At 43.6% G+C, this 15,267-nt stretch overlaps 1 protein-coding gene across 1 annotated transcript in view; it reads right to left on the reverse strand.

Annotated features, from left to right (window-relative positions):
* The window catches only part of SH3PXD2A (SH3 and PX domains 2A), a 262,339-nt gene that overhangs the window by 25,813 nt on the left and 221,259 nt on the right, over positions 1-15,267 (reverse strand). Inside the window, exon 8 of the mRNA XM_067300208.1 lies at positions 4,498-4,611. Within this exon, the coding sequence (XP_067156309.1) occupies positions 4,498-4,611 (114 nt within the window). The remainder of the gene's footprint in view (positions 1-4,497; positions 4,612-15,267) is intronic.

A 15,267-nucleotide genomic window follows, 5' to 3' on the forward strand; every position in this document is an offset into this window, starting at 1 on the left:
GTGACAAGACAGATCAATATTGTTGTTGTATCTCCTACTTAGACTGCAGGATCTTTGGAGAATTCATTTTATTGCATACAACAGCTAGCACAACAGGGCTCTAACCCTCTAAGAAAATTAGCACACTACAAATGAAATCCAGGAATCAAAAATAGTAATAAGAAAAGGGAGCTTCTCTTGTGTGGATTCATTTTTAATGGCAACACTCAAACTGAACCCAAGTGAGAAAGGTCTGTCTCCTCATTTCCAAGGTCTGCCTCAGGATTACTGCCACAGCTAATGCTCATGATCTAAACTTCAACTTCTAGTATATTGATTACAAATATAAGGAAAAACCTAACCTTGCTCTTACCGAAGAGGCTCAAGAAGCTAACATGCCAAAATTGAGAATTAGTTTCATACTCAAACAATAATTTGTGCTTAAAATACAAACAAAAGACAAGACACTTATGGAAATGGCACTGTCAGAGTAGCTGTGCACAGAGGACACCAATTGTTTTCCAGATCACGGGTATGAAACTGTCCTTCAGCTCCTTCTTCTGCTTGTGAAGGTGTGAATGACACAATAACCATTGGACTGGACCGAAAGACAGACATATGTTTATTTTACTCAAAGACTTCCACACTAGTTTGGCAGCTACTGCAAAGGTCCTTGGTGCTGCCATAAAGTAATGCAAGATATTGTACTTCCAACAGCTATCGCCAGAGCACAAACCCAACAGTTTTATTACTGATGCTGGGAAGGCTATTAATAAACTCAGATATTGTGATGATATTAACAGTCATTCAATTCTGCTTAGGTGCAATCATTTTGAGACTATGCTCTCATACTCATGAGAGTAGGGACCAGTCTTCTAGGACTATACTCTGCAGAAGATCAGGCTCAGGAAAAAGATTTGCTCACCAGAAGGATTAAAATAAGTAAAAAATATATAATAATAATAATAATATTCCTAGAAAAAGCAGCTGGTGGCTTTTTGCTCTTCATATCTGTCAGGGGCTTAGGCCAAACTTCTGCACCCAGCTCATTCTCCTCCTCAGATTTCTCCTTTGCTGTAAGGCCTAAACCCTTCCTAGTCACCCTAAGTGGATGTGCTATGACTGATGCTGAACATACTCAGATGTCCAGTTTTGGCACCCTCTATTTTTCCTTTGATCCCACATGATGAAAACCACCAAAAATAAAAGGGCACAGCAACTCAGAGGTCAGAGCTCCAAGCCTGATTTCTGTTCTAGAAGAGGGTCTCTGCAGTAAAGGGCTGTTGGTTTCCAAGCCTTGCTAGAAGACCCAATTACATTTGGCTGGTATGAGAATTAAAATTGCTTTGTTTTAACTAAGTAGTAGAGAATAACCACTACTTTTCAAAAGAGTTGGAGTTTCAGATTGGTGCTTTTTGTAGATCACTATGTTTCTGGTCAAAAGAACATAGTGACCCTCTTGGGCTTACTAAGAAGCCCATGTCAACACAAAGCCCACACAGATTAGCTGTCTTCACTCCTTTCTGCTAGCATTTTTCTTGCCCATTGGTTTAAACTGGTAACTTTCTCCAAATCAACATGCCATTAGACTGCCAGTTACACATATGGTACATGAGAGGCAACACAGAGCACTTCAGTAGACATATGATTACAGCAGAGTCAGAAGCTAAAGCTAAATTCACAGTAAGGATGAAATAGGACAGGACTGTGTTAGGAAGTTTCTACCCAAAAGAAGGGAGAGATGAAAGATGTTCACCTGAAAGGCTTGGGGGGGGGGGGGATAATATATATTTTTTCCAGTTTCAGCTGAGATCAGTCACCTGGAGCTCTTCACTCACACTGGGAGTATGGAAGATCCAGCCATTTGGGAGCATCCCTCTGAACATACTTGGGTGTCCCACAGTGGGTCACACAGATCCACCACACCAGAAGTATGGTTCCTCCACATACCACGTGACTACTCCCAGTGACAACTCCTTTATACCACAGAGGTCTTCTGATCCGAGTCAGTTTTTTCCTTTCTCAATGCTGAAATACGCTACTTGATCCCAGACTTGAGCTGTGTTGGTCATGCCACAGTTAGTCAGAAGAGTTATTTATCAACTGCTGTCTAATCCCTTCAAGGGAACATTTTAAGATGTTTGTTTTAACAGCTCCTGTGGCTGCAAGTGTTTCCTTAGATCACTTCTGGAGTGTTTCCAAGCTTCATAAGAGGGTGTTGCTCTAAACACAGGTGCAGGTATTGGTCATCTGTATATCCGCAGCCCCAGGAATGAGGGGCAGGCTCAAGTTCAGGAAGGAAACTTTTGTCTTTCTCAGGGAGATGGACAAATACAAACACTTGGAAATTGGTGTTACATAGAGGCAGCATTATTAATAAATTGCATTTAGCATCTCCTTATCTTTACAAGGACCTGCCATACCAGATGTGGCCAGAAGCCTGCCTAACTTGTGTAGTAAGGTGTAATAAGCTCTATGTCCTCTGCAAATGGATTGAGAGCCTGATATGGGAGGCTCCCTACACTTGCGTTTGTCCTTTCAAAGCAGGCAGAGCACAGATGTCACGGATGCAGGGAGAACATCTACAGGAGTCGTTTGAAAGTTTTATGAACTCTACATCCAAGGGCTAGAGTACTTCATCCACTTAAAGTGCCTTCCTCCTCAGTTATATTGGAACCCCTCTCTCTTGCATACTGAGAAGTTGTTTGTGTAAGCTCTGCTATACCATACACAAGTATGTTCGCTTTTACACATTTGTCTTCTCTACGAGAAAATTTGTGTTGTTCTTTCCTCTTATGGAAGCCCTTCCCTCCTCCTAAAAGCAGTCTGAGGCCATTCCACTAGGTGGCAAGGAGAAGAATAGCCCAAATACAGAAGAACTAGAAGAGGGAAAAACAAAGAACAAAAGCAGCCTCAGACTGAGCTTAACAGCATAAAACAAAGTTACTGAAAACCAAGCGGAAGCTGGGGCACATCAAAGCAACTGCAGACGTAATGCAGTTAGATTTGTCACTGGAATGGAACTGAACAAAAAGGAAAGAAGAGTCTCAAGTTTCAGCATTTTTGGATGTGGAGTAAGACAGGGAACACTACTGCCAAGCATAGCTGATGAGAGCAGTACAACAGATTACAGGGGACACAGAAGAGATAAGAAACATTTGATGGGTTTTTCATTACCCAGGACAGCGTGCTGTGTGGCAAATACCCTGTGCAAAGTAAATTCCAGAGGGAAACATGAAAGGAGGAGCAGAGCTTGAAGTTAGAGTGGGTTAGGCAATAAGACTGTCCAAACATGCACCATATTTAAGAGTCAGAAAAAGGGAGGAAGCTACAGACCAACAGATAAGGCATCCTTGAACTCTTTCAGAAGACAGCAGTAAGTTTTTGGTCTTTACTAACGGCTTTTGTATCCGCTAAGATGTTGCATCATACCAGACTGGTTCCCGGCCTACCAGCCCACAGTCAGTCTGTCTCTAAACCCTAAACAACCCAGGATATGAGTAGCTTTGAGCAGGGAAAAATGAGTTACAGAGCCAGAGTTTTGAATAAGCCACAGATGTCACTCCGGGGCACAGCACAAAGTTATGTTTTGCCCGTGTACTTTCCTAATAGGCAGACCAGTCACCCCAACACATCTCAACCTCCTATTTGTGCTAAGGAAGGTTGGCTATGTGAAACGTATGTGGAAACACAAGTGTCACACCAAGAACACCTAGAAATTTAGCAAGAGATTCGTTAGAATGGAGCAATTCATACTAAGTGTCCTTTGTACACAGTTGCTACATGAGCATCCCATTAAGATGTGGTTAGGCTTTCATAATGGAACAGAGGAACATGTGAGGTCGTACTATTCCATTTCTGGAACCTGAATTAAACATCTTTAGACAAGACCCAGTGCAGCTAAATACATATACATGACAAATGACATCTCAAGTTTCAATAGAATGAGACCACACCAAATAAAGTTACCTTTCCACACAATCACAGACTGTAGCAAACTGCAATGAAAACTATCTTCAAGTAATAAGCCAAAAAAAATTGCAATGAGACAGCACCATTAAAAGGAGCAAGATTTAACTTTAACAGTCTTGTAGCTCTAAAAGTTATCTTCTTCAAATCAAAAGCTCTCACTTCTGTGATTTCTGCAAATAAGCCATGCAAGTTCTCTCCTTCAATGGCAGGACACAACAGCTATGAGAATGTGCTGCTTGGACTGTAAAGATCTTGTACACAAAAGTTGCTTGATATCTCTGTTTAAGTACACTAAGATGAGCATCATTAGGCTTTTGAACCCCTTGTTACACTTACAGCCCAAGCTGGTCACAAACAGATCACATGGTACCTCATCCCAATTTCTTCAGAAACAGTTTATTTACTGATACAAGATAGCAGAACTGTCTACTGCACCAAATAGCAGCCACAAGCAGCAGTAAGGGTTTTCAAATTAGTCTTTTTTCCTATGGAAAAATAAAGTGAGCTAATACCAATTTCCCCTTGATAAGAAAGAGCTCTCCTTACCTTCCCCAGTTTTGGATGTGTTGATGTCAGAGTCATCTCTGGTTCCATTTTGGCATTCCAGGTACGTAGCAGGGACCCAGCCCTGCTCCTCTGCTGTGCTCACAAACCACCAGCCTGCAAAGGGAGGAAGCAAGAAAAGTCACTCAGACAACAGTAGGAGAAAAACAAGCAGTGGGATGCTACTGAGAAGCAGGCACAGAGACGGCAACTTTGGTGCAGATTTGAATTACTCTGCAGCCTCCTGGAAGCGGAGGGTATTCAGTCCTCTTATACTATATCTATCAGATACTCTCATAATGGCCAAGGAGTGGGGAGGGCACATACGGGAAAGGTCGCAGTGGAGCAAACATCAGTTAAATTTAATATCCCTGAAGTCCATCTGTGAAAAGTCCATGATTTGAGTCCTCCAATTCAGTCTCTCAAAGCAACTCTTGCAATGTGTACATCTACAGCACTGAAGTACTTTGTGTGTGTATATGCATATGTATACCAGAAATGAAGGAGACAAATGCTGCACAAATCCTAATATGAGGCATCACAGAAGTCAAAAGATGGAAGTTAAAAAGACTCTGATCTAAGGATGCAAACTTCAGAACAGGATATAAAATAATGCTTCTAGAGCATTTGCCACCTCAAAAATCAGTGGTTAACAAACATGACCTGAATTAAGTACCCTGGGAAGCTGTAGAGTATTGTACAGAACAGAAACAGGAAGAGACACAAACCAACTGAAGTGTAATTTTAGACCATAAACATCAGTTATTTGCCTTCCCACCTTAACATCCATGTTTCTATCCACATCTACAGAATTGTTAACAACGACCAACAGCTAATGCTAAGACATCTTTTAGGTCCTATCTATGGATGGATGCATAAAACTATAGGTGAGCCATATTTAGATTAAATGCATCCCAGTCATAACCATCCTTGCCTCTTTGCTTATCTGGCTGCACTGATTTATTGAATCTTCATTATGTTTCATGTAGAGTCGCTCACTCAAGAGAGCCTGTGCCTCTCAGCTCTTAACAAAACTGGATTCTGCTCCATTTAGGTAAGGACGGAGTTAAGATACAGGACAATAACAAGCCAAACAGGTAAAACGGTTCTATTGTTTTCTATAATCTCCCAGTCTCCCCAAAAATGCAAATTACTCTCAGTATAGTACAAAATATTTTTTTAATACGAGTTTCTTGCCATGCAAGATGACACTTTCTTGAAAGAAAGAGACACCAACTGAAACACGTTCATTTTAAGTCACCCATGTTTGTGCCAAATCCTGTCACAGAAGACTTTAGCAGAAGGACAGCAGTTATAAACCCTCCTTGTCTGCAGGCTCCAGGAAGGAAAATGTGCCACAAGTACTGAACCCCCTCGCTAGCCGCAGCACAGCTGCTAGGTAGCACTATTTATTTACTCTCAAAACTCAGACACGGCTTTCCATTTTCTGGCCCAGCAGAGAGTTGGAAACTTTGCTTCACAAGCCTCATGGTTGGAAAGTTTAAATTTAGTTATTCCTCCTCAGCAGGAGGTGGATTCTCCTGCCATGAAGCCCACAGCAGTGAACACACAGAATCTGCCAGACCGTTTCAAAAACGCATCTTTAGGGATGTTCCTTATTTTACCAGTAACGCATCAACATGGGTAGCAAATACAGTTTAACATACACTTATAATTAGGCACAAAATGTCAGAAGCTGGCTTTCAGCTGATACCAATTAGACTGGAATAGTTTACATAAACTCTTCCCCAGAAAGAAATTAAACACAATTGCACAGAAGAGTTCCCTGCACTTGGGCCACCTTCAAACCATGGTAAGTAAAACTATGTCTTTGGAGGGGTGAATCTCTCAGCCTTGATGGTACCCAGTGCTAGCCCAGTTCATAATACATTTCCACTGGGTTAGGTTAGTTAGGTGCACCAGTGTCTCAAAGCTGAGCTTAAGCTCTTGTATTTGGGCTCATATTGTAGCTAAGCCTCCATCCAAATGGAGCTCCCTGTTAAAAAGCAGCCCCTCAGCCCCCAGGTGGGCATGCACACACATGCGTTCCCCCCCACCACTGCTGTCCCCAGCCTCTAGAAGGCCACTGCAGAGACACCTCAAGACTTGCCTAATCTGATGAGTAAGTTCCCAGGGTCAAGTCATATTTGAGGTAGGTTACATGGTCAAGTCTAACTCAACCAATCCCTTCCACTGTTGTGTAGCCTTCACGTTGCAAGTGCAGCTTGAAACTGCTTCTATTCCTCAAGACATCACTAAGGTGAAAATTCTTATTTGCCACAGAACTCAAATTATCATTTTTTTCCTGCAGATTATTTATAAACTACATGTAAGTGTGAAATACAGATGAAAAAGCCCTCTGCAGTTACCAAGAAATCAGCAGTGTGTGTCCAGGTTTAGAGAAAACCTGCTCCAACACTGAAATTCTCTTCACCATTTTGAGCTTGTTTCTCAGAAGGACACGAGGAGCTTTATGGCAACTCATAGAAGTAACATGTCCATGGAGTATGTGTGTATGTGTGGGGGGAGTGGACAACTGAGAAGCCTGAAGAAGTCCCAGCAGCAACCCCCTAGTAGGAGAGAGGGCAAAATGGATGCCTGCAAGCGAGACATGCAAGTTCTCAGAGTGGCTGAGCAGACCTTGCAGGGGCAGTTCAGTCCTGATGAACTGAAAGCCTGAATTATGATGGTACATCTAAGCCATAACCTTACAGAAAGGAAGTTACAGCATAGGGCAGGAATTGACAGACTCTTAGCAGAAAGCAGCCGAAATGCAGACCAGTTCCACAACGCAGCCGATGCGTGACAACCCCAGACTCCAGAAAACAACTCTGCCCAGCTGATAGTGGAGTGCTTGCCCTGCACGCTCCTGGGCCCCATCCCCTCATTAAAAAATATTAGGGGAGCTGCCATTTGTTTGCCCCCTCCTCCTTTTTTTTTTTTTTTTTTGCACAAGTTCAGAGGGCTCATGAACTACAGACAAATTTGCCAGATTGACCTTCGCTTGCGAAAAAGTCAGGGCTGTAACAGAGCAAACTCCTCATTGTCCCTCCACTGCCATCTTTCCCAACCCTGAGCATCACAGAAATGTTGTTAGAAGACTTCTTTTGAAACACAGAACAAAACATTGCATTTATTTTGAGTTCTCTTTCTATGCTGGAGTTTAGCTCAACTTCACAATTCATTATTAAAACCATTCTGCAGCAACATCTGCAGGGAATTATGTAAAGTTATCTCTGTGCACTGCCAAGCCAGTCTGAGATTAGCTCTTGTGCTCACACCATCTGTAAAAATTAGGCAGTGCCTTGCAACTTGAGTTAACCCTTACAGATGCCCCCATCTCTCAGGCATCAAAATCCAAAATGCTAAAGCTGATGCAACATGGATGCATAGATTGAGGTTGTTACCCGGTCCCATGATGAGGGCTTGAAGGGAGTTTGAGTCTCACCGAAGAGACACAGGGAATTACAGCCACTGCTCCCAGACTAAGCTCAGCTTAAGCTTTGCTGCATTAAATTCTACCCCAATCACAACCAAAGAACATGTTATATGCCCACCTTAGAAATCCATGTCTCTAAAGGCATTGACACTTGTTGGCATCTGTCAGCATCCTTGGCTGCAATAGCCAAAATGTCTCTATACCCACAGGGTCCATCTAATCCCTGATAAGTCTCAGACACTTTTGCCACGGATCTGCATCAGTTACTGAGAAACGAAAGGTTCCACTTCCCACATGCAAGTCAAGCTGATGATAGCAAAATAGATTTATTCTCTCCAGTGTGACCAATGACAAAAAAAATACTTTGATTCTATAAATCCTGTTCCTGCTTTTAATCATATTCCCACTCCTCTTCCAAAAAGGCATTAAAAAAAAAAAGCTAAAAACATTAGCAAGTGTCACTCCTAACCCATGCCATGGAAAATTACCAGAACATAGTTAAAGGAATGTATTTCAAGCATTTTTTTGAATGTTGACATGCATCCTCATCCATCCATGCTTCAACATTGTCCCTTTTTCCACACCAATAGGAAAATCAGCTACTCTTGTTCAAGTCTGTTTATTCATGAGATGTTAGAAGTCACTTTTTTTAAATAGCAAGATCATGCTGAACATTCGTCTCCAATTCTCCCCTCAGCAGACTCCCCGAGCAGTTAAGGTTCTCTGTAGATTTTGATTCTCATTTTGTAAGCCTAACCAAAGTAAACAAGAAAGACAGCAACATTGCAAAAAGGGAATGGGAACCTCTCCTGCATGAGTGGACTACACATTCTTCTAAACAAATACTTAAATAACACTCCACCTCTCGAGAGTCTTGGTGGTGGGGGGGAACACACACACACACACACACCACACTAGAGCAGCAGTCTCGTACATCTGACATGGGCTCTTTGTGCTTCAGAGAGCTGCTCCCTTCACAGATGGTCCTACTGCCTTGGATCAAGAGACCTCGAAAAAAGTAGTTCCAACAACTTGGATCTTCCTATGAAGCAGCGCTAGATAGAGTCAGCTCTCTTCAAAGCGTGGCACACAGACCTTCCCGTGCCAACAGTTGATTGTTTTCTTTCTTTAATGAAGCAGATTGCATCTCTGAGGAATTGTTAGAGCATGAAAGCATATTGCTGCGCAGATGAAGATACTTGCTTTTTCCTGCCCTCTAGAGCTCCTACTTCCCACGCAGAATATGTATATTTGATACACATAGGGAAGTCAGTCATAATCGGCTTGGACAAACCTCCAAAGAACATGCAGAAGCAGAAAGATAAAGACATCAGAAGCAGCATTTTGCAAGAGGGATTTTCTGCATTAAGTGTATTCTCACACCCACTTCCGAAAAATTTACTGCAGCTTCCATACACTGTTAGAAACGATCATTGTATGTGCTGGCTCTGGTCTCTGAATAAGGCTGCTTCAGTTCCACACACTTGGCAAAAGCACAGGGTTGACAGCATTCAAGATGCATGAAGTCTTATGTCCAATTTCAGAGCATTTTGCCCTTAGGATTCACAGAAGAGGCATCTTTCTAAGATGGAGATACATGCAAGAGGTCTTACTAGTGTGGAGCTGACTGGGTAGGTTGGGGCACAGAGGTTTGTGTATGAGTCACTGCACAGCAGACAGAGGCTTGTCATCTCGGGATGAATTATTGAAGTTAGTGAAATATTAAAGGCAGCTTTCATCTCTAAACATGTAACATTTCCCCGCCTGTGTTCACGGCAGACCTGCCTGCAGCCAACACTCAGACATGAAGCAAGGTTTGTCTCATTTTAAAAGTGGAAGTAGGGCTCAAACAGAGACATGCTAGAGGAAGATAGATGTGCTTACAGCAGAGATCCTACTTGAACACATTGAAATTCAGGGCACAGGTTCCCAACCCTTTATGTGCCATACCCAAAACATTCCGCCATATGCTAGTATTTCAGCTCAACCACATGTCAGCAACCTTCCAGTCAGTTCAAGTCCTACTGCCAAATGCGAGCAGCACTGTGCCTGTGCATTTGCAGCGACAACCCTGCTTCCCAGCGCGAGCCTCATTTTGGAAAGTGCTACAACCCAAAACAGCTGCAGGAACAATCACATGTGCAAGGGTTGCTACCTTCCTTGCAACTGCTGTGGTTGTAATCTAAGTAGTGAGTACTATGGGAATTGCAGCCTTACCATTTCATGGTCTCTCACCTCCTGAGATTCTGCAAATGGTTTCAGAAATGCTAGTTACAGGGATAACGTCTGCTTTGCTTATCAATCACCCCTTCTCCCCAATTAGGGAAACTGAAGGTTGATAAGTCACACTTAAAACCATCATTAAAACTCACCAGTCCCTGACACTGCTTAACTCCATGAGGTTTCTAAATCTGCTGATGAAGTATCCCAAGAGCCTCATGGCACTGTGGTGCTTCAGAGTTGTTGAATTTCTGATATGAGAGCAGGAAAAGGGATTGAGCCTGTCCCTCCTTCCCTCCCAAGCTAAGTCACAAGGAAATAGGCCTGCTGCAGGGGGAATTGTAACTTATATGGGTCATGACGCAGGTTTTCTATCATACATCACAAATGAATTACAAACATGGAAACTACTTTTTTGAAGGAACACGAGCTTCTCGCCTCCCAAAGAAAAAAAAAAGATTTTAAATATAACAAACAAATTTCACTGCTGGTATTGAATATGCCACATCTGACAGGACATACATCAGAAACCACATACCTAACTTCTGTCTAATAACCTTCACACAGCAACAGGCTACGTGAAGTCACATCACAGGCTATGTTCTGCCCAGCTATGTTCTGCCACCTCCTAATATTTAGACTATAGTATTATTTTAGAATATTATCAATACTTCAACTTGAAGGGTAGACTAAAAGGCTTCAGAGCACAGCTTTGCGCATCCTGCCACACAGCAGCAAACGAAGACCAAGTCTTTTCACCTAGCAGCATTCAACACTGCATAAAATACTGTGTGGGGATGCAAACTTCCATTACACTCTCCAAATGGAGTGGAACGAGGAGCTCTGAAAACACTGTTACAGGCAAGATGCAAAGGTAGGATAACGTGAGAAGAGTGAAGAGACATGTTCAAGAAGGAAGAGGGGCTGCACAGTTCTGCACCTTGCTACAGCATTCAGACGTTATAGCAGAAGTCCTACAAAAACACAGCAGGAAGCACAGCCTACAAGCATCACTTACTGCAGCCAAAAGCGCACGTGGAGTGCCCTCTGAAACACTGTTTTCTTTCCCTCCTTTGGCAGGATCGGAGAGCAGAGTAGTGTTTTTATCAGTGTAGAGCCTGCAGCAATTTTTGCTTAATTTGGTGATGGAAGCAACACTTGAAGAGGGTTTCTTGGGGCTGGGGTGCAGAAGGTGGGGTATTCTGGAGGTGGGACTCTGCCAATACCATTTTTTGGCTACTAACAGAACAGCACTTTGCCTTATGGAGCTAAAAGTCAGTATGAAAGGCCAAAAGCTGAGACTGAGGTGTGCTGTTCTCCAGCAACAGCTGATAACTGCTAATGCTTAGGAGTAATCAGCAGCACAAGGAATTGCACTCCTTGCACTGCTTTAGAAGTTACTGAGTTTATGAAAAAAATAGAAGAGAATCCTGAAGTTAGGGTGTTGCCACAGATGAAGTAACCATTTATCTTAATAACCACTCATTGCAGAAAAAAATTCTATTCTTCTTTCAAATCTACATGCTTATGGATTTGCTATCCTAATCCTTCCAGTTGGTCTTCCTCTACCTCTACTAGTAACCACACTGTGTGGGTAAGTGGAGATTGCTCAGCTGTGCCCTTAGCATCTTGCTGTGGCTGCAGGGCTGGCTGGCCTGGAGGGTTTGAAGGGCACAAAGGGCACACTCCCCATGTGAACAAATATCCTAGTCATCGCTGCCATGCGAGGTTTCCTGGAAAGGGAATAGCTGAACTGACTAGATGTGTAGGTTAGTGCTCAATACAGAGTCCCAAAATGCATCTCAGATTCTGGCTTAAACATCTAGCTTGTTTGGATTGCTTTTGCATCACGTTATATGCATACGCACATGAATGTTGAAATTCACACCCCAACCTCTGCATCCAAATACGCCTCATCCCAGTGTTCTGCTGGGATGGGAACCGCATTTCCCAGCACTTGTGGAAAAAGCAGAAATGTTTAGAACATGGGAAAAAGTTCATGGGAAAAGAAAACTGGATAATATACAACTCAGCTGTAATACTTTACGGGTTAGATCACTAGTAGAGGCGATGGATATTCAGAGTTTTAAACACAACTAGGAAATGCCATATTACTGTATTTGTTCAAACCTTGCAAGCTAGTAGGTAAACGACAACTCTTCCAGAAGTGCACATTTGTAAGACTACTTATTTATATCTGTCATTACATTTCTGGCTTCAAGTGTGTGAGAGCGTACATATACACACCCAAAATACACAGTTATCTTAGGATTCTGATAGCTGCAAATACAAAGACTTTATAATGTTATTTGCTATGACCCAATTGTTACCCAGGGGCTTCCCCTCCCTCTTAAAAAAAATAAAACACCTCAGAAACTTGTGTATTGACACAGCTGGAATGAAGCAATCTGCCAAACATGTTTTCAAGAATTGGCACATGTAAAACCACACGGTCATCATATAATTAAGTACAAGTTACATGAGTTGTATCCTTGAAGCAAATGCACCACCTATTACAATAAGAGCTATGGAAGAGTATTAGACATTGCCTGTGAACCCCAGGGTGAAGCTCCCATCGAGCTCCAGGTCACCGGCTTCCCCTAAAGCTGCCAAGTACTGCAGGCTCCCCAAAGCACAAGCAGAGGAAAGCGCCACTTGCTAAGTCTGCCCACGGCCAACTGCAAACAAAGCACGCAGCCAACATGCTCAAGGTGTTGGCTGACATCCCAGACTACCGAAATTAGGGGATCCACTGAGCAAGAAGCTGCCGCAGGTTGTACAGGCCAGTCGGCACCTCAGAAGTTGCAAAAAGGTTTGCTGAGGTTCAGACATCCTACAGCTTTCTGAAAATAAATGTAAACAACCTTTCTCCTCCTGCTTTTCTGGATTCCAAGGATACCAAATGGTGAAACCGGTGTGACTTGAGCTATGTCCCACATAACCCAGCTCGCTCGTGGCTCGCCACCTTCGCTCAGCACAGAAACAGAAAACGAGCAGAGGGAGTGCGCCTTCCTCAGAGGAAATCTCTCATCAATCACGACAAGGAACAAAGCTGGCTTTAGGTGGGCATATTACATTGCGCGAGCAGCCCGGCTGCAGCTGCTAGCCTGCGAGTGCCGCGTACTGTACAGTACCTGCGGCGAAACAGGACGCAGCCACAGCAAAACGGCTTTCAAGGAGTTGCTGACTTGTGCCGATACACTGGTCGGCCGGGTCCTCCCACGCAGCCCACCGCAGCCACTCGGCTGCTCCACGAAATACCCACACGTGGGGCAGGGGAGCCTCAGCCCCAGCAGCTAATGGAGACCCTCCATTCGTCAGTACTAGCGGTGGGCTTACGCTTTTTCTGCAGGCTGTGGTCAGCCAACAGGATGCAACAGGCACATTTACAAGTCATTTCCTTTACATTCATGGGACTAATCTTAAAGCAAACACATCCCATGTCCGAGTTTTCTTTAGAAAAAGACGAATAAGCTTCCAGATGGGGATCAGAGTAATCTTGTCCAAAGATTACAAATTACTTCCTAATGGTTTAACTAAAATTACAGACCCCCAGACCCAGCTGATAGAAAACAGCCTTCATATGCAGTAGAAGATAGTCAATCTGTGCAGGAAGTGAATACTGGCAAAAGTCACTTCTGTTTTAATCTTATTCTGAAGCCTGTAGAGAATGTGGCATCAGTTGTTCTCTGGGAAATCCTCAAAACCACAGGACTGGGAAACAAAGGAGTCTGGACTAGGAGTGATCCTAGCAGAGCACCCAGCAGCACTCCAGGTGCTAATGTTAAAAATCACACACGGATCCCATATTTCAGTCAAAAACACAGCCACTTCCGAGACAGACTTTGGAAACCTCAGGAGAAAACAAAGCAACACTACACAAGAGTTTGAAGGAGGAACGAGGGCTATCCCACATGCAGCAGAAATCGGACAAAGCAAGCAATGATATTAGTTCAGCCTGATGCTGTGGAGCCACAACACCCTTCTCCTAAAGGGATGGGGACACCGCAGTTTCCCAGCGGCCAACACAGAGAAGCGGCACTTTGCGGCACTCAAATACCCATCTAATGAATCGCCGTTTCCCTATCCTGGCTGTTCCTTGAAGCTCTCCTGTCCAAACACAACTGCCCAGCTCTCATTAGCCACATCTGGCAGGACTGTAGCCCAGATGGTTCATTATTGCTCATATGACGTGAGCCTAACTGAATGCTCTGCTCCCCTCCAATGCAGCTTCACCGCTTTTCTCCGGGGCTCTGTTCAAGTCCTGTTTCTCCGGCGACCCCGCGAGCCGACTGCACAAGAGCGCAGGAAGCGACAGCTTAGGAAACAAGCACCAGAGCGATGAATAGCAGGCCACAAGAGCGGCCGGTGCGCTAGCCGTTTGCCAATTCACCAACCGCGCTGTACTGAGCAAGGACATACATGGGCAAGTAGTATCGCTGCTGCTCCCCAGAAGAGATTACAAACCCAATTCAGTGATTTCTGAAAGGTTTTTCCAGACCTCTTTCAAATTTAGAGAGGCTTGCAGCCACGTTACTATATTTTGTTCAGCAGGAAGCTGAACTAGCCCCATTTTGAACTGCTTAGGAAAAGCTGAAAAGAAAAAAAATGGGGGTGTTGGGGTGGCAGGGGGAAGAGTTGCCTTTACCGCTGTGTGACATGAAGAGCCACAGAACAACAACAGTCTTTGCAGGTGGGAACAGACGGGGATATTCACCTTCAGGAAAGAGAGGAGTCAGCTCATCCACACAGAATTCAAAAAAGCCAGCAGAAATTATTGGGATATCTGGTTCCCTTAGCGCTAACAAAAAGGTGCGTCAGCAGTGTAAGAAGAGAAGGTGAATAAATGGAAGCCACTGAGGCTAAAACCACTGATAAGATGCCTGATCAGGCATCCCGCCTTGACAAAAAAGTACTCTTACATTGCAGAAAATACTTCATATACAGCCAAATAACCAAGTACTTGCTTCTACTCATTCTGGCTTGGCCTCTGGATAGGAAAACTATATATTTTGCTCAAGTGTCTTAGTAGGGTTTTTGCAAGATCGTAGTAAGCATCCGACTTCCCTGAGCTGGCTCAATTGTCTCAGTTTGGACTTAGACTTTAAAGACAG

Source organism: Apteryx mantelli, chromosome 7, assembly GCF_036417845.1.
Source record: "Apteryx mantelli isolate bAptMan1 chromosome 7, bAptMan1.hap1, whole genome shotgun sequence".
Lineage (NCBI taxonomy): Eukaryota > Metazoa > Chordata > Aves > Apterygiformes > Apterygidae > Apteryx > Apteryx mantelli.